The 23018-nt window shown below is 38.7% G+C and overlaps 1 protein-coding gene across 1 annotated transcript in view; it reads left to right on the forward strand.

Annotated features, from left to right (window-relative positions):
- Positions 1-23018, forward strand: part of homer3b (homer scaffold protein 3b) — a 50112-nt gene that overhangs the window by 16804 nt on the left and 10290 nt on the right. Inside the window, exons 3-8 of the mRNA XM_061034016.1 lie at positions 73-229; positions 2738-2869; positions 3470-3577; positions 4153-4161; positions 12745-12881; positions 19182-19338. Of these exons, the coding sequence (XP_060889999.1) occupies positions 73-229; positions 2738-2869; positions 3470-3577; positions 4153-4161; positions 12745-12881; positions 19182-19338 (700 nt within the window). The remainder of the gene's footprint in view (positions 1-72; positions 230-2737; positions 2870-3469; positions 3578-4152; positions 4162-12744; positions 12882-19181; positions 19339-23018) is intronic.

Here is a 23018-nt window from a genome sequence, read left to right on the forward strand (position 1 = left end):
AAATTCTTATAAAACTTAATCACTACTTAAATGAAGTTAATTTGTCCTTTTTTTGTTGGGATTTTTCTTAAGGGAGCAGCCCATCTTCAGTGCCAGAGCTCATGTCTTCCAGATCGACCCGGCCACCAAACGCAACTGGCTGCCGGCCAGCAAACATGCCGTCACCGTTTCCTTCTTCTATGATGCCAGCAGGAGTGTGTACCGCATCATCAGCGTGGGTGGGACGAAGGTGGGAGCCAATCACAATACTTTTCTGAATACACTGAAACATGTACATAATACTATTCACATTTTTTACCATCACACAAAAACCCTTTTCAGACGTTCACAATGCCCTGCCCGTCCACTATTGAACAACGTTTATATGAAGAGATGTGCAAGTCAGAGGCTTTGTGTGTGTGAATTTTATTACCAGAAACAATACATGAAAACGGTCACAGAAAGGGAGAGTTAGTTTTAGAGGTTGTGGTTTGCAAGTGTTTTTTTGTTTTTTTTTACCAAGTCAGGGTTCAGTTGTTCAAGTGTTGTAGCCGCAGGATGTACTTTTCTCTGGTATCATGGTCGGGCTGAAACACATCAAACAGTAAATCTGCTCATATTCTTTTTAAGATGTGAAATGTTAAATGGTTTACCAATAAATCATTCTATGAGTTACTTTAAAAAAAAATGTATTTCAGTATTTATTGATTGCCCCCCCCCTTGATTTATTGAATGTCTGTGAAATACAGCCAGCATGAGATGCAAGTTGAATGCAGGAAAAATCTATCTCATCAAATCAAACCATGAACCACTGGAGTACCATAATGTACCTTGTTGCACTGCAGTCATTATATAATATTGTCCTCATATGGTATTAGCATTACTGTGGTGAAGAGGCTCTTTATTTGTGTCTAAATCAAACCCCCCCCTCCCTGACTCTCAGTTTATAGCCCAATCCACTTCAGATAAAGGAGGAATACATCTGTTCTCTGTTCGCTTGTGGCTGTCATGGGGCGGGATTCATTAGTCAAAGTTTAATAAATTGTCAGCGGAATATTAATAAATGCGCTCGCATCGGCAGTGCAGCATCCAAATCAACAGTGAAGCACCTGGGAAACACTAACAGCAGATCTTGTTAGCACCAAACTCGGAGAGAAAGCTGCACTTTGTAGTTATCAGCCAATTCAGCCAATCAAGCGCCCTGAGACTTTGCGCTTTTGGAGAAGAGACCAAAGAACTCCACTTTTGGCAACAAATCCACCTAATCAGACCGTTCACTGGAGAGAGGTACTGAACCGGTGATTGCACAGCACTGCAAGCTTTTTAATTTTCATTTTGCTCTTTCTGTGGTGGGTAGTTTTTATTTTTTTTACATGCCCAGTTCTCCAGGAGACATCTGTAGAAGCTTCACAATCTGAAGACTATATTAACTGCTGCTATGTAATACATTATTTCTTATGAGAGAGAAAGAAAGCACTCTGCTGCCCAGGTGATAATCAGATTTTAATTTTTTATTTAACCTTTATTTATCCAGGAAAGTCCCATTGAGATTAAAAACCTCTTTTTCAAGGGAGTCCTGGCAGATGAAAATCTGCTGGTGGTCAAGTAAATGATACAAATTAATTTGAACAGTGGACTGAAATGAATTTAGCATTTGAAGGTGACAGAAATAATTCTTGCACTTCTGTCAGTTCATGAAATTGTGAATTCCTTCTCCTAGAAAATGACCTTCCTTTGAATACAGCCTTTAAACGTGTCTCATTAAATGAATTTCTCTGAAGCATGCAACTGTAGCACCCAACCTTGTTGAGATGGAGCTTAATAGCAGTCTTCATGAAAGACTTTTTAGTTATTTATGTACTTTAGAAACACACATGATCAAGACCTATTGTAGATTAAATCAATCAATCAATCAATCAATCAATTTTTATTTGTATAGCATCAACTCATAACAAGTGTTATCTCGAGACACTTTACAAAAAGCAGGTAAAATACCTTACTCATTGCTAAAATAAAATGGCAATATGTTTTGGCTATTATCATTTTACATATGTATATATCATTTTAAACAACATGTTAAGTACGAGTGACACGTGACCCAGTCATCTAGTCGGGTTGAATTCAAAGCTCCTGTGAGGAACTTGTGTTGCGGTTTTGCTAACCAGCACAGACGAAGCTGTACCTCTTATCTCTTTACTGATCTTGTCCTGAACTGTGTAAGTAGTGTTTATATTTAAAAAAAATCAGCCTGCTGTGTTTTTTAAGTCAAATGTATCAACCATTTGGAATCTTTGCTTTGGAAAATGTCTGCACAGCTGTTTGATCAGACACCTACGCCATGCCATCAGTTACAAGCATTAAAAATAACTACATAGAAATAACTTCTTCTCTTCATCTTCTCGCTGATGGTCTCCTATGTTTTTGTAGTTTATAAAGAGGCATTGGTTTAAATTCCAGTCTGTTTAATAAGCAGCAAAATGTCCTCACAGGAGCTTTAAAGTAAAACGAGAATATAATCACACAAACAAATTAAACAAATCCAGAATGTTTCCCTCCTCTCTGTATCTCAGATTTATTTAAGAATGAGTATCCATAATCAACACGTGTTTATCTCTGTTCCCTCTCTGCTTTTATAAAATCTTCTATTTCTTGTAGGATCATGTTATTTTTGTTACAAAGTTCCCTTTTGCTGTTGTGGAAATGTATCCAGTTTTGAAATGTATGTATTAATTTCTTCTTTTGTACTTTGTGTTGTCAGGCCATCATCAACAGCACCATCACCCCCAACATGACGTTCACTAAAACCTCCCAGAAGTTTGGGCAGTGGGCCGACAGCCGGGCCAACACCGTCTACGGGCTGGGCTTCTCCACGGAACAGCAGCTGCAGCAGGTGACCAACACACAAGTCCACACACACACACACACACACACACACACACACACACACACTTCAGCAACCTTTAAACAGAGTTATTCAAAACGTCTTTCAAACATTAGATATTTTTCCAAAGAGGGCATAGAGAAAAGGATGCATGTGGGCAGCGACACTGATATCCCTGTCTGCTCCATTTTCAATTCTTAGTTGCACTTTCATCCTGATTCTGTTGATATCATTTGCTGCTGGTTTAAATTTAAGCAAAAAACATCTCCAGCAAACACAATTTAATGCAGATTGTTTTTCACTTCTCCAGGATTTTCATTTTAAGCTGGCAGAAAACATGACCTTTACAGAACACGAGTCTGCCAACATTTTTTTTTTTCACTGTCTGTAAGACGCTGACAAGACTGATTGTAGGAAAACATGCAGATTGAGATCTAAGAAGAGTCCAAGGTCACAGAAGTTGGATAATACAGTATAAATCAACCAATATTCTTGTTACAAATGAATGAAGCTGCATTGAACACAAGCGCTATGTACATTATGTATGTTGTGTTGAATTTTCACACTTCTCTTGTCAGACAGAGATTGACTTTGTCTGTCCTTGTGCAGTTTGCGGAGCAGTTTAAGGAGGTGAAAGAGGCGGCCCGTCTGGCCAGAGAGAAATCTCAGGAGAGGTTTGAATTAGCTAATCCTGCACTCAACATCGCTGCTCCCGAGGTAAAGCACCCTTCATTTTCCTCACAGTTCTTGTGTGCTGTCCTAAATGTTCAAGCGTATTTGCTATTTAGAGCAAATGTAAGAAAAAAATGCTCAAATACACTTAAAATAATCCAGTTTAAATTGTATCAGTTGTATTGCATTGGGCTAAAGGATGAGATTTAAAGGCTTAATGAGCCAAACTAATAAAATAAAATAAATCAAGATTCCAAAGTGATAAATGTATTCATGTTAATTTATCAGTCTATTATGAGGTACCAGTATCCTAGTGGTTAGTGCACGGGTCTTATGTACAGAGGCTATAGTCTTCAAAGCGAGTGGGCCGGATTTGAATCCAGCCTGTGTCTACCCCGCTCTCTCTCCCTGATTTCTGAGTCTTTCCACTGTCCTATCACTAAACAAAGCCCAAAAATAAACCTTAAAAAAATCTTGCTTTCCAATGGCTGATCTGGAAAAAAAAAAAACACTTACACAATATTTTGAGACCATCCAAATGGTTTGGATATTCCAGAGTATACTTGACATTGTTTTCTGGAAAGACAGTGCTTTAGTTGTTTTGTAAATTGAATTTTCAGATTCCTGTGGTACAACATATACGGTTCATTCGCCGGACAGACGGACAGATAAGCCCTTCCCCATGAATAACGCCTTTGTACTTACACATTGCATCCACGGTAGCTTAATATTGGTGTCTCTCTAGGTGTTATTCCACATTGCATTACGGCATTGCAGAAGGATGAGAGGCTCTCTGGCTCCAATGTTAAATCTAGCACTGTTACGCCTCTGTTACTACCTCCAATGGCAGGTCAGCCGCAGAACATCTTCACAACACAATTCTGCCTTTGTGCGTTACATATTGCAGATGAGGCTTAACAAGGGCATACATATCCTGATGGATGGATGGATGGTGAAGGATGGATACATGGAGATGGATAGATAGATAGGTGGTACGGATAGTAGATGTGAATGATAGATGGGATGGATGAATTTGGATGGATAGATTGAGAGGGCTGGATGCGTATATGGAGATGGATGGATTGATGGTATGGATGATAGATGCAGATAGGGATGGCTGTATGGATGGAAGGAAGGATGAGTAGAATGATGGAGGAAAATTAAAGGAAGCAAAATGAGCTGTGATGTACCTTGTATGCAGACATCATTAAGGGGTGATTTAAAAATAACTGGAATCTGAATAGCTTGAAGTGCAAGTGTTTGCTGATTATTGCATCACAGCCTTTGAATAAGGATGGAGAGCAGGTTCAGGTTGCAGCTTAAGGACGTGGGAGCTCATAGGGATATGATGGTCTGTCAAACCCCAGAGACAGAGCATCGCAGGGATATTATGATGAACTCTGTTTCTATTTTGAACATATACAGAATCACCAGGGATTAGATGGGTCCCCATCTGGCCGCTTCATTATCCCCCCTTTGGTTAACTCCATTAAAAGATATCATGCATTACAAATGGAGTGAGGAAGCAGAAAGAGACTCTGGCGCTGAAGGTGTGTGGATGGACAGTAATGGCTCAGACTGAGAGAAAGAAGAATGAGGGATCAGGAGAACTAAGAAGGGGGAGGAGGGGGAGGAGGGGGAGCTTAATCATGTATAATTGATGGAATCTGGCTGCTGCTGAAATGACAATGGCCTTTATCCTGCCAGCGATGGCGATTTCTTGGCGAACTTGATTACACTGTGGTTCAATCGAAGAGGTAAAAAATGTCCCTGCAGTGGAAACTTTTTTATCCTTCACATTATCCTCTTCACATAACTAGCTGCCCCTGAGTGACCTTACTCACAGAGCGGTATTTTCTGACATTTGCGGCGTTCACTAATACGCACCCTGTTTCTGTGGCTGTGATTTAATTTTACCAACACAGAGGAGACCGTGTCACATGCTAACTTTTGCAAAGCTCTAGAGCTGCTCTGCTCTGTTTATGAGATATTTCTGTCAAGTATTTGGATTAAGAGAGTGTTCAACTGGCTGGGGTTTTAAAGTGTGTGTTTAGTGTATAGAGATTCTAACAAAGAAGCACTCAGCAGCTCTGAGAGACTGCAGAGTCATACTGCAAAGCCTGACCTCTCTAAAACTATCAGATACATTCTGATGTTCTTTTGTCTGTGTATGAAGTGTTGCAGAGAGGACAGACTGAAATATTGTTCCTGTTGATATGAGGGAGTTTAGTACCGTGTGAGACAAATGTGCGGTCTCTTCAGTACACACAAGACCAGGTTCACTTAATACTGCTAGATATTTTTTAAGGCCTTTGATAATTGAGAACAGACTACACGGTGTTGTGTATGAACACATTGTTAGATATCCCTCGCTTACGCTAGTCACTAACCATGACATGTGTTGTTGGTTTTCATCAAACCACACTATCCGGACTAGCTCCTGCTCTCTTTTAAAACGAACAGCTTTCAAAACATAAACCTGTTGACGCTCGTATGCAGATGAATAAAGATTTCTTCCTTTTCATTGACGAGACCTGCATTTAGATCCATGTTTACTGACGTAAAACACAACCTTAATCCCTGGGACTCTCTTGTGTCACATCACATCCGGTTGTCTGTTTTTATGCAAACTTACAAAAAGAAAAAAAAAAAATTCACTTAGCAGACGCTTTTATCCAAAGCGATGTACATCAGAGAGTAAGTACAACACTAATCCATTCATACACAGCCGCCGAAGCAGCGGGAGCATTGCGGGATTAAGTTTCTTGCCCAAGGACACATCGGACATGTTGTTCAGCTGGGGATCGAAAAACGCCTGACCTTCCGGTTGAGAGGCGACGACTCTACCAACTGAGCCACAGCCGACCTTTACTACAGGAGTTAATACATTTTGTTTAAAAAGGTTTTTTCCTACAGTTTGATTCACTTGGCTCTCCAACCTGCAAGTCAATCTTTAAGTGCAGAGCTGCAGTACACACAGAGTCCAGGGTCAGTGAGAGAACAGCATGAAATGGTGTTACATCCAGTTACTACGGCAACCAGCACATCATCATGCTTAAACACAAATTGACTGATTAGGCAAACACATGCGCACACACTGCACACACACACAGACACACACAGACACACACACACACACACACAGACACACACACAGACACACACACACACACACACACACACACACACACACACACACACACACACACACACACACACTTGGATAGAGCTGCAAGGTCAGGCAGGCAGCACGTAGAGTTTTCTAGATAACACAGGGCTCATTGATTTTGTGTCAGACGGTGCACACTGTGGTTCTTGTGTTTATTATCACATTTTCTGACTAACCAACCACTGTACATTGCTGACTGTCTGAACCTGTGTATTCTATAAACAACAGCCAATCAAAGGTGTTGAGCACACAATGTTATTGTGGTTGTGAACTACAGCCAAGTATTGATGAAAGCATCAGTGAGCCGTTTACAAGTTTAGAGCTTCATGAAGGCTTTTATCCCAAGCTGTGTGTTCTGTTTAAGGTTGAACATAAACCCTGGTCTTACTGTGGGCAAGACCAAGAAAACTGTAAAAAAAAAAAAAAACGAACAGATTTTTTTTTAATGTATATCTGAATCTGAATGTGGTTTATTGACAAATAAATTCCAAAATCAAGAGATGTCTTGTTTTGATGCAAAATAATAAATGTAGAAATAGATGAGAATTGTTTCTGTTATGCAAGAGAAGAGAACAACACAGAGGAAACAATATCAAGCAGTGAGTACGTACTGCCCCATTAAATGAGAAAAAAACAACACAATTAAAAAAGGGGGAGCCTATGTGTGTGAAGTCTGTTGTATGGATACATCTTAGAACATCTACTCTTAAGAAACTGACATTTCTAAAAAAAACAGGGAAAATATAAAGCAATATTATATAGAATCTGTACATTAGGTGTCTTGAAAGAAACTGTTTACAATATTTATTGAAACATTATTAATGTGTTTGTAGCAAACACATAAATTCAAGATGCAGAAGAAGACATTTTCTATACTGCAGACACACTTAAAACCACCACAGCCACTTCTGAACTGCATAACGAAAAACTGATAAATTGCATAAACAAAAATCGCTTGTTTATGGTCTACACAGAAATGGAAACAATCTTTATTTAAATGTTTGCTGTGTGTTGCTTTCCTCTCCACTCAGGGTATCAGTATGTTTTGCATCAAGTTCAGCTGGTCAGTTGCAGCATGGTCAGTGAGCATCTCCTGTACAGCAGAGCTGAATGTGTGCAGCCTCAGGCTGAGTGTGCACAGCACATATTCTGCCTCTAAAGGCAGCAGGGGATCAGCATGCAGTAAAGCTGCAGCTCTCAGGCTTATTTGCAGAGCTCAGAGATAAGATGGAGGAGGAGATGGTGAGGTTCACAGAGCTAAAAGACAAAGAATGATAAACAGAGTGATGCAGAGAGAGTTATAGAACTGACAAGTGAATAGACAATGAACAATTGAATGATATAGAAGACAATATATTCATGTATTAGTATGTCCTTTATTACAGAGTTTAAGTCTAGCCTCCTTAGTGGGAATTTCAAACTTTACCATGTCATTGTGTATGTCAAAAGAAGAAAACATCTACAAATATTCCTGACAAAGAAAGAGAAGAAAAGGTCTTCAAATGCAAATGACAAGCTGAAAATGAAAAGCTTATTTTTTCCCTTCAAGTTAATCTATTACATGTGTTCTGCCTAAAATCCACAATTCTTGGATCAGATACACAGTTCATTCATCTTTATTTTAAGTGATCAATAACTTGCTGTTTTAAAATAATTCAAATTAAAACATATGCAATATAAAATGTGATTTTGAGCTCAGGAATGAATGTAAGGGACAACTAACCCTAACAGGAAAGGTAAATAAATGCACAGAGTAGAGACAGGTAACTGCTGTCTTAATTTGTGCCTGCTGATTGGATCCTTTTTCCTCCTCACAATCATGGTTTCTATGCAGAGGCAGACAGAGAGAACACAACTTCCACTCAATATTTTAAAGCTCAGACTTTTCTTTAAAACCAGCTAAAGAGAGTGTGTCTCAGATATTTTAGTGGAAACTTAAGCGTGCACCTCTGCTGCACGGACAGATGAATAAATAAAGCAGGTTTGTATTCTCAATGATATGATGAGCGTGGAAACAGGAGCTTTATAAAGGCTCAGGGAGCACATGGAACGATGCGTGGATAAATAAGTAAACAGTCTAGATGTACTTAAGTCCACCAGTGGTGCAGAGATCTCACGATGAAAGCTTTCTCGAGAAAGTTGTTTAATATTTTAAGTATCTGGGGTTCCATCCAGACTCCTCCCTGGACCCCAAAAAAGATTTATTCTTAATGTCCCTGCTAAAGGGGTTTGTGGTTTAAAAAACAACTTTCTTCACATGTAAGGCCTTTACATTAGTACAGATGTCATAAATGGATGTCTTGTCATTTTTTGTCATTTCTGATTGACGATTGATAAATAAAAATGCACTCTTTCTGCACCAAGCGGGCTACTAACGATGCTGCTAGGTGCTCTCTTCCGTTGTTTCTGCACTTCCCTGTGATCATCTGTGCACAAACTATGATCTAGCATGGATTGTGAATCAGATCAAATAAAAAAAACATAGTACCTAATGCATTATTTCAGTGATCTAATTATGTTTTTTCTCTTTCCCCACATTGTGCCCCGTCCTCCCATTCCTTGATGCATCATTGGACTTTTTCGTCTCCTAGATCTCCCAGGTATGTAAATCAAAAACAACACAAACCCTTAAACGCAAAGACAGATGTCTTCTTTTGTATAAGAGACTAGTGGTGTTCATAGTAAAAAGTGTCTTCGCGCTGCATGGACTATCAATAATTCATCTGGAGTTTGATTAAAGTTGACTTCAGACCAACTTGAGCTTCAAAGCACAGCTGGTGTAGAGTAAAAGCTTTGTTAGTGATGGCCAGAGCGACACAAAAGCAGTCTCATCCTAATATTGTCTCTAAAATGTACACGGTATGGCAGAATGCGGATAGAGGTTTCCTTTTCACCCGTATCAAAATTTTATAAACCTACACTTTCAGAAAATATAAAACGGAAATAAAAAAAAAGACAATACGCAGATGTTCTTTTAAAATTGAAAAATCCTTTGAACTCTGGCTGATTAGTTGTTTGTTGTTTGTAGGCTCGTGCTGTTGTGTCTCTGACTTGTTTCCACTCAGCCTGTTAGTGAACAACATACTGAAAAACTGCTGTAAATTTGTAATCCCATTTATGACTTATACATGATCCACAGTATGAATTATTCAGGGATATGCTCAGTCGATCCGTTGGCTTTGGGGCCAGACTGGAGTTATCTTGGCTTTGATTTTTTCCCCCTGCTCTCTGGCCACGGTGCTCGTCCACATCAGTGGGGCTGTAAGTTTTATTTCAATATCATCCATAAGAACAGACGGAGAACTGCTGAGCTATAGATAATAAACCGTCCTCCTCAGGGGAACAGAGCCAGGCTTCCTCGAATTAATAATACAAGCTCTTTTCAACACAGAGCGCAGGCTTCAAATGCTTCAGTGAGGCACTCAGCTGTTGACAAGTTCAGGTTTTAGGTTTCCACTCAAGAAGAAGACAGAAGGCAGCAGGGGTTCAAAGTTTGGCCCAAGACTATTCATCTTCACGTTTTTAGAAAGGAGTCAGGGCAATCTTAAAGCCCACAGCCTCAAAACGTTCACAAAACTGTGTGATAATAAGCCTCAACCCATTTCTGAGCAGCAGGGAGGGAAAATCTGAAAGCAGATTGGATAGATGTGCCTGTGCCAGACTGGAGTGAAGCCATCTGCATGCAATAATGTCATACTCAAAGTCTCCACTTCACATTCAAGACATATATTAATGATTTTTTCTTTACTGTATAATTTCATACTGTGTACTCCTTTCAAGGGCAAACGGGAAAAAGTAGATATAGCAGTTAAATAATGCAAAAAGCACAAATGAGTTTGAAAGCTCAACCCGCAACTTTCTCAGCATCCAAATCTGTATGAACATAATGTAATACTGTCCTGATGTTATAACCAGGCTGCCAGCAGGATACATGCTTATATGAGACACCAACTGTGCTGATATCTCCAAAATGTTAAAAAGATGTTCAAAATAACTCTGTGATATTAGCAAGGTCATTCTAGACACTAATGTCTGAGTTATTTTAAGACACAAGTAGCTCTGCACTGCAATGACTGACATTCAAACAGAAACAGTCGTTGGACCACTGACCAATTTATCCGTGCAAACACCTTTAAAAGTTTACAGTCGTGCTTATTATTGTTATAATTAATGTCAAAGTGTAACGTCCAACTCTACCATTTAGATTATTTTGTTAAGTTCTAGTTTCAATTGAGTTTTAAATGTATTTCTGTGCAAAATTTGTATCATGATAAATAAAAACAACAATAACAAAAGTAACAAAAATGCCATTGATCAACTCTGAGTAGGTTCCAGAGTTCAGCACGTACTGTACTGTTTTTCAATGTGCCTTAGCTTCATCCCCAACATGATGCTGGTCCCACTCACATTCATGTCTTCTCACCTTTATCCAGTTTAGTTAATTGATTATGCCTGATTTAATTAACATCCCCTGACATAACTCCCTGTGGAGTGGCTTAATGCAGCCCCTTCATCTTGAATAACGTTCGACAAAAAGTATGTTTTTTTTTATAGTATCCCAAACAGATGATATAAAACTACCTGGAGTTTTACTCAGACAAACGATGAATCTCCGATAACACACGCCTGATACGGAATGAACGAATGAGGAAATTAAACCTTGTTTCTGGCTCTGTAAGAGGGAGGAGGCGGAGAAAACCTCTGGGTTCATTGAAGAAAACCTGCTCCGGGTTATGTTCACAGACTCGGTTACCATAATAACAGACTTGGAGCTAAAGTTACCTCTCTTTCTGTAACAGGCTGGATGTACTCCTCTTTCTCGGTTTTGAGTGACCTCCCTTTCTGAAACGGAAAAACCCAAAGTTTCCCTCATCACAAAGGTTAAAAGACTCAGGCTTTCACTAAACCAGACTGTTGTGTGAGTTTATTTTGGGGATTATCCTAATCCTTATTACCTGATTATCTTTAAAAAAAAAATTAAATCGGGGCGCTGGTGGCGCAGTGGTTAGTGCGCGCTCCCCATGTATGGAGGCTGTCGTCTCAAGCAGGCGGCCCGGGTTCACCTCCCACCTGTGGCCTCCTTCTCACATGTCATTCCCCACTCTCTCTCTCCCTGATTTCCAACTCTATCCACTGTCCTATCTATCCATTAAAGGCACAAAAAGCCCCAAAAAGTTAAAAATTTAAAAAAAAATCCAGCTGACAATCAAAGAACTACAACAGCTCAAACTAATTAAAATTTTAAATGAAAATACTAAGACATACATTGTGACACTATCAGGTGTCTGAAGTCACACTGAGTACCACCTGCCTTTCAGCCTGGTCGTCAGGGTATCATATCTCAGCAATCCTACATCTCTGCATGACTTCAACGTGTGCATATTTATCAAGCACATAATCACCAGATGAACTCTTGGCATAAGATCTATTCCTGTTGAATCTAATCAGATCTGTGTAGCAGCTGGACTCCACACATTGCTCTGCATGGAGCCCGTCTACAGGAGCCCAGATGGGACATGTCAGTCCTCGACTGGTTGAGCTCTGTCCTTGCCTGCTGCTGTGACTTGTCTTGTTTTCTCCTGTGACAGTAATGAATCTCTTGAATTCAGCTTTGTCTTGTATCGACAGTATCCACCATCATATTGTGTCGTATTTAAACAATACATGTCATTTTGAACAGCCGCTCTTAGTAAAATCATGTAGTGCAGAAAAGAAAGCACTAATCGTAAAGCTCCACATGCTCCTGTCATCTAAAGGGAAAGTTTCTTGGAGAGGACTCTTGTCTCCTGTAACAGAAAAACTGTAGTGTAGTTGATCTGGATTTATTTTGTAATCCCAAACAACTCCATAGAAGGTTTTGTTTCTCCAGTTTATAGCACTTTAAACACAAAAGGGTTCTTGTGTTTCAAACCTTTCCTTTGGTTTCCTTTCAGTAGGGTTAGTGCAGCTACAGAAGGAACTTCACGCCATATAAGCAGAGCTGTGACTGATTTCCTTTCAGCCTTGTAACAGAGCTTATGTCTTGTTTGTGTTTTTGGTTCAGGAGTTGTCAGAGGACCGCCATTCTCCACCTCTGCTTACAGTCAACGGGCCCGGAGAGGAAAAGCTTTTCCGCAGCAAGAGCGCCGAAGTGGAGCTGACGGTGGAGAAGGAGAGGGTCAAAAAGATGCTGTCAGAAGGGTAATGAGAATGTTTTTCCTTGCTTCAGCAGCAACATTTCTGCATCACCAGGCCTCATGTTGTCTTCAGAAAATCTGGCTTAATAGCTTCTATAACTTTAGGATCACCTGGTAACATTTCTTTTTAGGTGGTTTGGTGAAGGGGATACAAGGATTTATGTCATATTATTTCCTTTTCTCACTCAGCGAAATGGCGATTTGTCCTCAGAACAAAACATACTCATTATCAAACGACCATTTAGCATCAAAGAATCTTACACAGTCAGAAATAAGGTAATTGCCGAGGCACTTGTGAAGTTTCTTGTGTTTTTTTTACAACCGTTGTTTTGGCAAACCATAAAAGATAGATGACATTTTCCGTTTTCGTGAAAAAACCTTCCTGATTCCTGCGGGTGCTTTCGCTTCTTGTCTATTCTGACCCTCAAATCCTCTGCACATTAGAAGGTACTTCACATCAGCAAGGCCCCAAAGAGAGCAGACATAGATCAGCTACAGACTGCTTCTATTGCTTTTGAAAGAGGGTCAAAGATCAAGGTGCTATGTTATGATGAATGAAGAAATATATCCAACCTGTATGCATACTCCGTGTAAAGTGCGTTCTGTTTAAGGGAAGCTGCAGTACTCATTATAGTACAAAGAACAATAATGTGTTTGCATGGACTAATACAGTGAGGAGTGGTTCACTGTAAATACATAACTACATGTGCTAGTTTTTAACCGTCAAATCTGCACCTCCTCTGTTTCTAATGTTAATTTCATAATCATCCTCGTAACACCCTGAAGTAGCAGCGGAAGTTAAGTGAAAATGTGCAGATGCTACTGGCCCATTTTTGGGTGTTAAATTAAATATCCAAGAAGTCTTACATGTCACTTGTTATACCACAGAGCTTTCATCTGTTGCTTGACGGGCCTCTTTAAAAGAAATTTGGGGCACAAATTAAGAGTACACCCAGCACTCCAGACATCATTACTTCCACTGCTTCTTGTATTTTACATTTATCAGAAGGACACTGAGAACTTTTTACATTTTAGATGTAGTTAAAGCCGACATTTTCAGTCACAAGTAGTTTAGTTTGTTTTGGATACTATGAACACAATACAGATATTTTTGTTCACCTTCTGTGGAGATACATTTATTCCTTTTGCATTCCATCATTTTTCCTCTCCGCTGTTTTGTGAAAAGTGTTCTTTGGGGTGTACCAAAAAAATTGGATCTGACAGCTCTGACAGTACTGGCTTTGATACATTTTGCACGAGTCCATTTATGAGACAGCATACTTAACATCTGTTTAATCTAGCAGGTTTATTTGACATCTAGAGCAGAAAGACTAACAAAGGAAACACAAAGAGCGGGGACAGTGTGCACTGTGAATTTACGCTCAAAGCTTCTGATGAAGAATACTTGGCCAGCAGAACAGGAATGATGACATAAATCTTTAATAATAATACACCAAAACGTTAGAGCCGCAGCCCGCAGATGAATGTGTGGGAGTCGTGACGAGGAATGTATCCCTTGAAAGTTTAGAAAGTTTCTACAGAGGTTATGATCCTGTCTCAGCGTGGCTACGTGAGCAGAGCAGTATATGCTTCCAGCAGTTTAAGGAGCTCTACACAGTGAATATAACTTACTCCAACCACTTAATTAAGTGTCTTCTGTTAAGAGGAGAAAAGGAGAAAACAATTACAATATCATCAAAAAAAAACAATGACATTATGATTTAAAAACAGTTAGAAATCATTAAACTGATCCAGAGAAGTGTACATATCTGGTAAGGCTTTTAAGATATTTTATTATATCAAAGTCTCTGTTAACTTTTACACAACAGTTAGTTCTGACCAAGTAATCTGATTAGACAAGATGAATTGTGATCATAAGTGATCATACAGTATATGGGGCTTTCACACTATCAGAAATCTCCATATTTCCCGGAGGAGCTGTAGGCTACATGTGAACGCAAACAGCCAAATGGTTCACTCAGACTTCACCCGGAGTTTCTCCTGCCAGACCCCTAGTATTGTTTCCGCAGGAAGTCCGAGTGGGCTGATGTGAGAACGCAGCAGGATATTCTCCGGAGAATTGAGCTCGAGACAATAGAGAACAAACTATATGACGTATTTTTGTAGGCCAACCCGGAAGTGGCATCGCCATGGGGGTCTAACGAGAATTCGCCTATGGGATTTTTGCATTGGATTTTGGATCATTGCAGAAAATAAGCTCTGTGGCAAACGCACGTTTCTGAAGCGTAGGCGTTTTGTTCAGCAGGATAATCTTCACACATGAACACCGTTTTTGTGATGTTTTTACAAATAAATGAACATAAAACTAAGTAGCTGATCAGTTGTAACCATGGAGACCAACAAAATAGCAAGAGTGAAGGAGAATGCTTGGGTTGCTATGCTACAGTCCAGTTTCAGTGAAGTTGTGGAACTAGTTGAGTTGGTGGAGCAAAAAGTTATGTGATGTTGATTATCACTTTTGAATACTATTTGCTAGTTTAAGAAATGAAATATAAAAATAATACCACACTCATAGCTGAGATGTACAATATCACCCTTCCTCATGTGATAGTTCATTTAAAGTATCTATTAGGCTATTAGGCCTATTCATTCAAATATCACAGAGATGTCATTAAATATGAAGTCTTCTTCTAACATTAAATGTATCATGTCATCTCTTGCCACTCACTCATCAACTGAAAACTGTTTTCAGGTTGTTTAAAAGAAAAACTTTTAACAAACCAAACAGAACAGATGACCTGCGCAGCACAGGGGGCAGGTTTTGTAGCGCCAGACTTCAGGATTTATTCAATAAACAACAGAAAGTGTTATTCATCTACATAGCAGACTGGTGCCCACTCTACAGCTGAAAGGCTTTCTGGAACAAGAGCTTCTTTTTGACACATTATCAAAGAACTGACAGCATGAAATTAAAAAATATTTTCTGGATTGGAAATCTCGGCAGAAAGAAGCATGACAAGCTCTCTGTCTCAAACTGTTCAAGTCAAATTCTGGTCAAGACATAGTTGCCTTTTTACACAATTCAAATTTAAAAGCTTTTTATGATTAGTATTTTGGTGGAAACAATGAAAACAAATATAGTGTATAAATGGTCTTCAGCAGCATTAAACACACAGATAATTATCAGCAGTTCCTCGTGCACCTGATCAGAATATGCTGACAATAGGCTGGGGTGTTCAAGCATGATAGTTCCTCTCTTCTATACCACACAGGAACAATAAATAAAGTCTCTAAATAAATGCATTAAAAGCCCCCAAATAAACATTATAAAAAAAGTTTACCTAGGAAAAAGGGTAGATAATACCTTTGCTGCTATGTCCTCATAGTCATCAAACATGCGCCTGTGGGGGAAAACTTGTTATCTTATCTGGACAACTTTAAGTTTGTGATTCGTGCACCTGACTGCGGGCAGAACTTATATAAAAGAACTGATATAACAAAGCCAACACACAAAGATGGAAGATGTAATTGTTCAATTGTTGCTGTCATTTGAAATTAATCTCTTATTGATTTAGGTTTACTAAGCGCTCTGTTCGTAAGCGGGACCTCCAATCACAGTGCTGGAAGATAAGAATGTTTCTGCATAGAAACAGCAGAGACAGAACATTCTGATAGGGTGACAAATTGGCCTCTTTCATTAAACCTGTTACATGCCAACACAAACTAATAGGCCTGTTTTTTGGACTTATTTTCTCAGAGTAACTCTTATTGAGGATATTTGGAGACTAAAAGCAAGGAAACACAGTTTTGTTAAGCAGCAGTGAGTGCTGCTAAACTAAAGAAAGAAGGCTGCTCTGTAACATTAGTTCTTTGGAAATATTCAAACTTAAACTAAAAGAGCTGTCAGTGAGTCACAGATTTAAGATTGAACTATTAGCTAGAAGTTCAGTCTGCTTTAAAAACACCCCGATGGTTCTGTCTTGGCTCTTTGACGTGTGATTATGTCTGAATTGTGCAGCCTTTTATTATCATCATTATGGTGCCTATTATTGATCACTCAAACCTCAGATCACTCTGAGACCTAGAAGCATAAAAACACTCATACCTGGCTGTTTTACAGTCTATTATCCCAACAGTTTTATTTAATGATTGTCATAAACCCATGAGGGTTTGTTTTTTCTCCGGCTGCTATGGTGAGTGGTTTTATGGTTGCCAAGCTATTAGTCTGTCATAGACTCTGTTTCCTAAACTCCATGTTCTCATGAGAAAGCTCCCTAGTTTATTAAATATCACCACCAAACCCTGACCTTTACCGTCAGACAGGACCTTATCTCCTCTCCCAGGTGTTAATAAAAGATAAAACATCACAGGTGGCGGTGGATTTCTTCTTCCTTTCCTGTTGTCTCTGTGTTAAAGGTGCATCATGTTTTTTTCTGTTCTGTCACATGTCGTAAGGTTCACATTTCATTTATGTAGCATTCAGCAAAACAAGGTTTTAGAAAAAATACAGAGTAGTCCCTTTAAGCTACAACCAAAAAAACAAAATAAAAAAAACAAACCCATTTTTTATGAAGTACAGAGTCTGAATGTAGGAGCCCCACATCCTGAGGTAATGAGCTGCTCTGTAGGCTGCTGGCACAACTGCGGATAATTTCTTCCTGTTTTTTTATTTTTTTATTTATTTTTTACAAAATACAAAGGGGTACTGTTTTTTTTTTTTGTTTGTTTTTTTTTTAAACATAGACTTAGACTTATAATTAACAGCACTGTTCTGACACGGCTTTTGGCATTTGTCACCTTTTTTACCCTCTAATGTAATAACCCAGGTTCCAATTTGGTTAAAAAATACTTCAGTCACATGATACCATCATTTAAAGATACAACATGTAGAATTATTACACTTAAAAATATCTAAATAAATTAAAAATGGACTAAACCATGTGATATATCAAATTTTTTATGGTTGATTACTTATTATACATTACCTCAAGTCTTTCCAACTGTTATCAGAGCCAGAGAAAGCCATCATTTCATAGTGTAACGGGCCAGACACGACATGATTATCGTTGCCATGGATACTCTGAATGTTACATCAAAGACTGCTACATAAGGAAGCAGGAACTGTATGTGCGGCTGTGATCAAAACGTAATGTGTCAATTATATTTGGATACATTCCCTCGTCGTTAAACATATTCACTTCCTCAGGTCTGCTCCGTCCGTTCGTCTTGACTATGGTCAACTCGGAGTTCATTTTCATCAGTGGTGGGGGTCAAGTTTCTGAGTATCACTCCTGTGGAACTTGCCAGCCTCAACATCAACTTTTGTTATTGTTTTGGTGGAGGGCGGCGGAATTAACATACTGTGCGTTTAAAAGTAAAAAATAAATAAATAAATTATGGTTTGCTTGCAGCCAATCACAGCTAGCATTCTTGGATTAAATGTGTCATGTGATTGTTGAATTCAGAATCAGAATGGGGTTTATTTGCCAAATAGGTTTACACATAAAGGAAGTAGACCAAACATTTAGAAAGCTAGTACACAGCATTGCACCTACTGTCAGAGTGGAAAAATCAAGACACTGTGCAATGTAAACAGACAATATTCAAGTCCTTAGTGTGATCATATAACGCACAAAGTCTGATTTAGAAGCTAATTAATACTTTAATATGAAGTGAACATGGGACTGGAGGAAAGGCTGTCAATCACTGAATCGATCTGTTTACTAAGTTGTACAGTTTGGTGGAATTTCATGCAACTCAATCTTCTCATTCACATGATTGGCATCAAATGAAGTACAGTGTTGGCATTGGTATCACATTAAATGCACAGGTACCAAATAAACAGGATCGTATCATAATGGGCTTCTCGAATACATAAATGACAGAAATGAGAAAAAAGGAGAGATCCTACATTAAATTAATAATGGAGAGAAAGAAAGAAAAGTCATTTTTGAGGGTAATTTACAAGTCGTTAAATGTAGCACATTTATGATGACAGGGATTCATCTGGTTTGACCACTTTCATAGATTTAAAATACATGGGCGTATGGCTCTTTAAAATCAAATATATTTCAATTAAAGCTCTCCAAACATCTGCTGTGGCATGAAATACAAGGTTCACTTCATAACGTCATTTTCTTCTGCACTTTTCAGACTTTGCAGTGTTTTTGAGTTTTTTCTGACTCCTGGGTGTTTTAGTGTCTTTCAGCTCAGTGTTTTGGTTTATTCAAACTGCTAACATCGTCATTGTTTTCAGTCACAGATGGCAGAAAAATAGCACTGATAAAAAAAAAGCGAGTTAGTTCTGCTTTAAGACTCTTGTGTTTTTGTGACTTCTCCTAAGGTCCATGTGTGAGATAAACCTGGAGGCTGAACTCTTCACCCTGCAGGACAGTAATGCTAAGCTGGTGGCAGCGCTGCAGGAAGCTAACGGCAGTGTGGAGCAGTGGAAGAAGCAGCTCGCTGAGTACCAGGAGGAGACTGATCGCCTCAAAGACCAGGTGATGCACAGGGTGGTCATGTAGAGAGTCGGTTAAATAAAAACTGTATGGTATAATATACCTGCAGCTTATAACGGTGTGGTGCAATTCAGGATGTTTCGGTAAAGGCGGATGAGAATTAAGAATACCCAAAGAAATACAAAAGCTGGCACGCATTTTGTCTTGTGGAATGGGATTGTTGTCTATTTTAATTTATTATTTGTTTATATGTACACATAGGATCCCTGGTAGCTATTACTGCAGGAACAACTTTCCTTCCTGGGGTCGATCAAAAAAACAAAAAAACAATATAAAAACATTCAAGATTAAACAATAGACCACACATCTGTTGTTGGTGTTCAAAACTGTCCCATTTCGTAAATATGGCTTTATAACAAATGATGGCAACTTTATAACAAAAGGTAATCCATCTCAGTTACTTCAAGTTTTATTTCAGTATGCTCACTTGAGTGTTTTCATGCATTTTGTTTTAGCTTCCTGTCAGTTACTGAACACCCAAAGGAGAAATGTGTCCCACGGCAAATCCATCCAAAACAAGTCACACTATAAATCATTTTGTCACATTCCTATTTTAAAATGAGGACATCTAAACTAGCTGCAAAGTATTTCTTTTCTTTGCAATTTTGGTGTAAACCTTTCCAAAATACATGCAAAACAATATTAACAGTATTAATTCTAAAATGCATGTACCTTAGATTGTACTTAATTTACTGTAACTTGGATTATTTATTATAAAAAACATACATGGTTATAAATTAAATTATTTGCTATAAATGCATCTAACATGAGAAAAAACTGTATGTAACCAAAGGAGAAATACAGCATATGATTTTATTCCATGAAACATTTTCAGGTCATTCCCTGACTATGTGACCAATCTGAGACCAGCTGTATATCATGCTGCTGTTTTTACATTCATCCTCTATAACTATCACACTCAAATCCCCACATGGACTTGGTTTCTCCCAAACTGCAGATGCATTTTTCATCCCTCCATCCCCTCCCCTCTCTCCTTGGGATATTTCTGTTGACAGGCTCCCGTGATAATCGCAGGGCCAGAAACAAGAAATTTCATCTTTAATTTACAGAGGGAAAATTCTGCCCTTGGTCAAGCTTAACAAAGCTTCTTCGATGCGACAGAATTAAGTGCTGCTGCAACCGGCCTGCAACAGAGCCATTACCAACAGTGACAGCAGACTGGTCCTTTATTTTTAGCTCATGTAGTGGTTTCATCTATCTCCACCAGTCCAGGTGAAGGTTACACACACACACACACACACACACACACACACACTGCAGCAAACACAACCAGGTGGCTTTAAGTGGAGCAGGCCTCCAGGGTCTGGTAATGGGGTGTTGAGGGGGTTATAGTTGTTTTTCCGTTTTTCTTTTTGGGACAGGACACCCTAACTGCCCCCCTCCCCCCCCCCCTCTGCCCCAGTTAGAGGAGAGAAGATAAATCATCATAGGAGCAGGAGGAAAGGGGTTGGCTGGCTTTTCCTCCCTCTTCACGCTCTCTGCTTCAGCCATGTTTGCATTCCTGCACAGCAGAATGACTCTGGGTTTATCTTTTAGGTTTTTGGGTTGGCTCTGACCCCCTGTTCTGTTTTTATGTGAATAAAGCAGCCGTCACATTTTGTGTTCTTAACTTACCTAGAGGTAAGGGGGAAGAGCAAAAGGCTACTTGCAGAGTCCATGCATCAAACAAAAGCCCACATTGCAACAAAAAAAGGGCTAGGAAGCAATTTTCCATGTTAATAGACTGCAACATTACCTGTAGTTGTAGCCCATTTTGTGCATGGTGATTTAGGTCCCCTTAATTCACCTGCTGAAACAGTTCCAAGTTCTAAGTAGCCCCTGAATGATTAATTTATTTGTTTATCTTTTGTTTAAGATTCACCTACAATATTTTTAATTCAAGCAACTGTGAAGGAGAATTGACTAAAAGCCTCCTGTGCTTTGTAAGAATCATTCTCCCAGCAGTAAGTGAACACAGATAACTAAAACAAAACAAAAACAAAGTACATCCAACATTAATTAAGATATATTAAGAAGTATACAGTTTAAAACAAGACCTTCTAACAAGCATCTCTAATGACCCATACTGTCTCAGTATACTGAATCAATCTCAGTCATAAGGCACACAAACGCACCACGATCACTCCTTCAAGTTCAACAAACACCGGGAGTGTTTGTTTGAATCCAGAGCCAGAGTTTCAGTGTGTGTGTGTGTGTGTTGTTTATCTTTTTATTTGTGTTTTTGAGGATTTTTTTGTCATCTGTGATATTTGGATGTAGATCAAATTTCCAGACGCTAAGCAAAGTCAATCCCATAGATAAACATTTTGTAGACTCTCCAGCTCTCACTCACATGCTGGCTGAAGACGGAGAGCTCAGAGGGTGTTACTGAACCGACATCAAAGCAGCACAATCATTAAGTTATTTGAAAATTTCTTCAAATCAATATGGCACCTATTATCAAATTTAATTTCTTAAGTCTTGTTTGACTTGAAATCATACACAATCCAATATTGCCCTGAAGAGTTCCTGCTCAGTAATCTGCACCTTTAAGCCTACGATCATCTAAAACCACCAGATATATTGAATGGCATGCTGGGAACGTTTTCTGTGACATAGAATGTGTTACAAATTACTAGTTACCCTGTTCAATGTTGCATGTTATATTTAATTACTATTTGATTACTTGTCTAACAAATCATTTAAATGTTGTTATGAAAAGTCCTTAAAACTTAACTAAGCTTTACGCTGGACACTGATGTTTTCTGGGTTCATTGGTTAAATATATTTGGATTTCTTGTCCGCTGGTGGCAGGCAATGCAGACTCAAATAACATCACGCAACCGTATTGACAAAGGGCAGTGAAGAAAACAAACCAATCAAAGAAGGAAAAAAAATCGTTAAGGCATTTCTGCAGGTTGAAAAGAAGATTTCTTGTGTTTAAGAATACAAGCTTTGTTATCTTGAGATTGTCGTGTTCAACAGGGAGGTGAATAACAACATGGCTCTAAAACTGTAGGGAAAAAAAATATTAACAATGCATTCTTCACAGAACCAAGGTACAAATATAACAAGATTAATAAAATGAGATTTCAAGAAAACAACAAATGAACCATTTTCACAGAGAAATGTTTGGGTGCATGTCCTTTTATGGATTCCGTACAGATTTACTGTACACTCTTTGTAAACACCCACATGTTGATTAATTACTGTTATTCAATTTCAAAAGTGTATTTATAATGGTTACTTCTCAACATTATTGAAGGGATTGTTGCCTTAAAAGGATTAAGTATAAGTTCTCCAACCATGTATTTATTTACAGTTTATTTTATTGATAACTTGATTAGTTGTTGAGTCTGTAAAACCTTAAAATAAGACAAAAACTCCATTATAAGTTTTTTCTAATTTGTTTTCCCCCACTAAAGATGTGAAGTAGTGATTCAATGTCAAAAATAACAAATAAAATGGAAAATCTTCTTTTTTATTTTAGAGGCAGACACCATTCAGTCAAATGCACTTTCAAAGTCGTTTGTCAAAATGTTTACATTAGTGGTTGCAGCTCTAAAAACCTAAACTGTATGTGCTGTCATGCTCACATGTGATAGGTGGATATGATTTGAAATGAAAGATTTTAAAAGTGTATTAAGCTGGGAACACGCTGA

Source organism: Labrus mixtus, chromosome 3 (genome assembly GCF_963584025.1).
Source record: "Labrus mixtus chromosome 3, fLabMix1.1, whole genome shotgun sequence".
NCBI classification, from domain to species: Eukaryota; Metazoa; Chordata; class Actinopteri; order Labriformes; family Labridae; genus Labrus; species Labrus mixtus.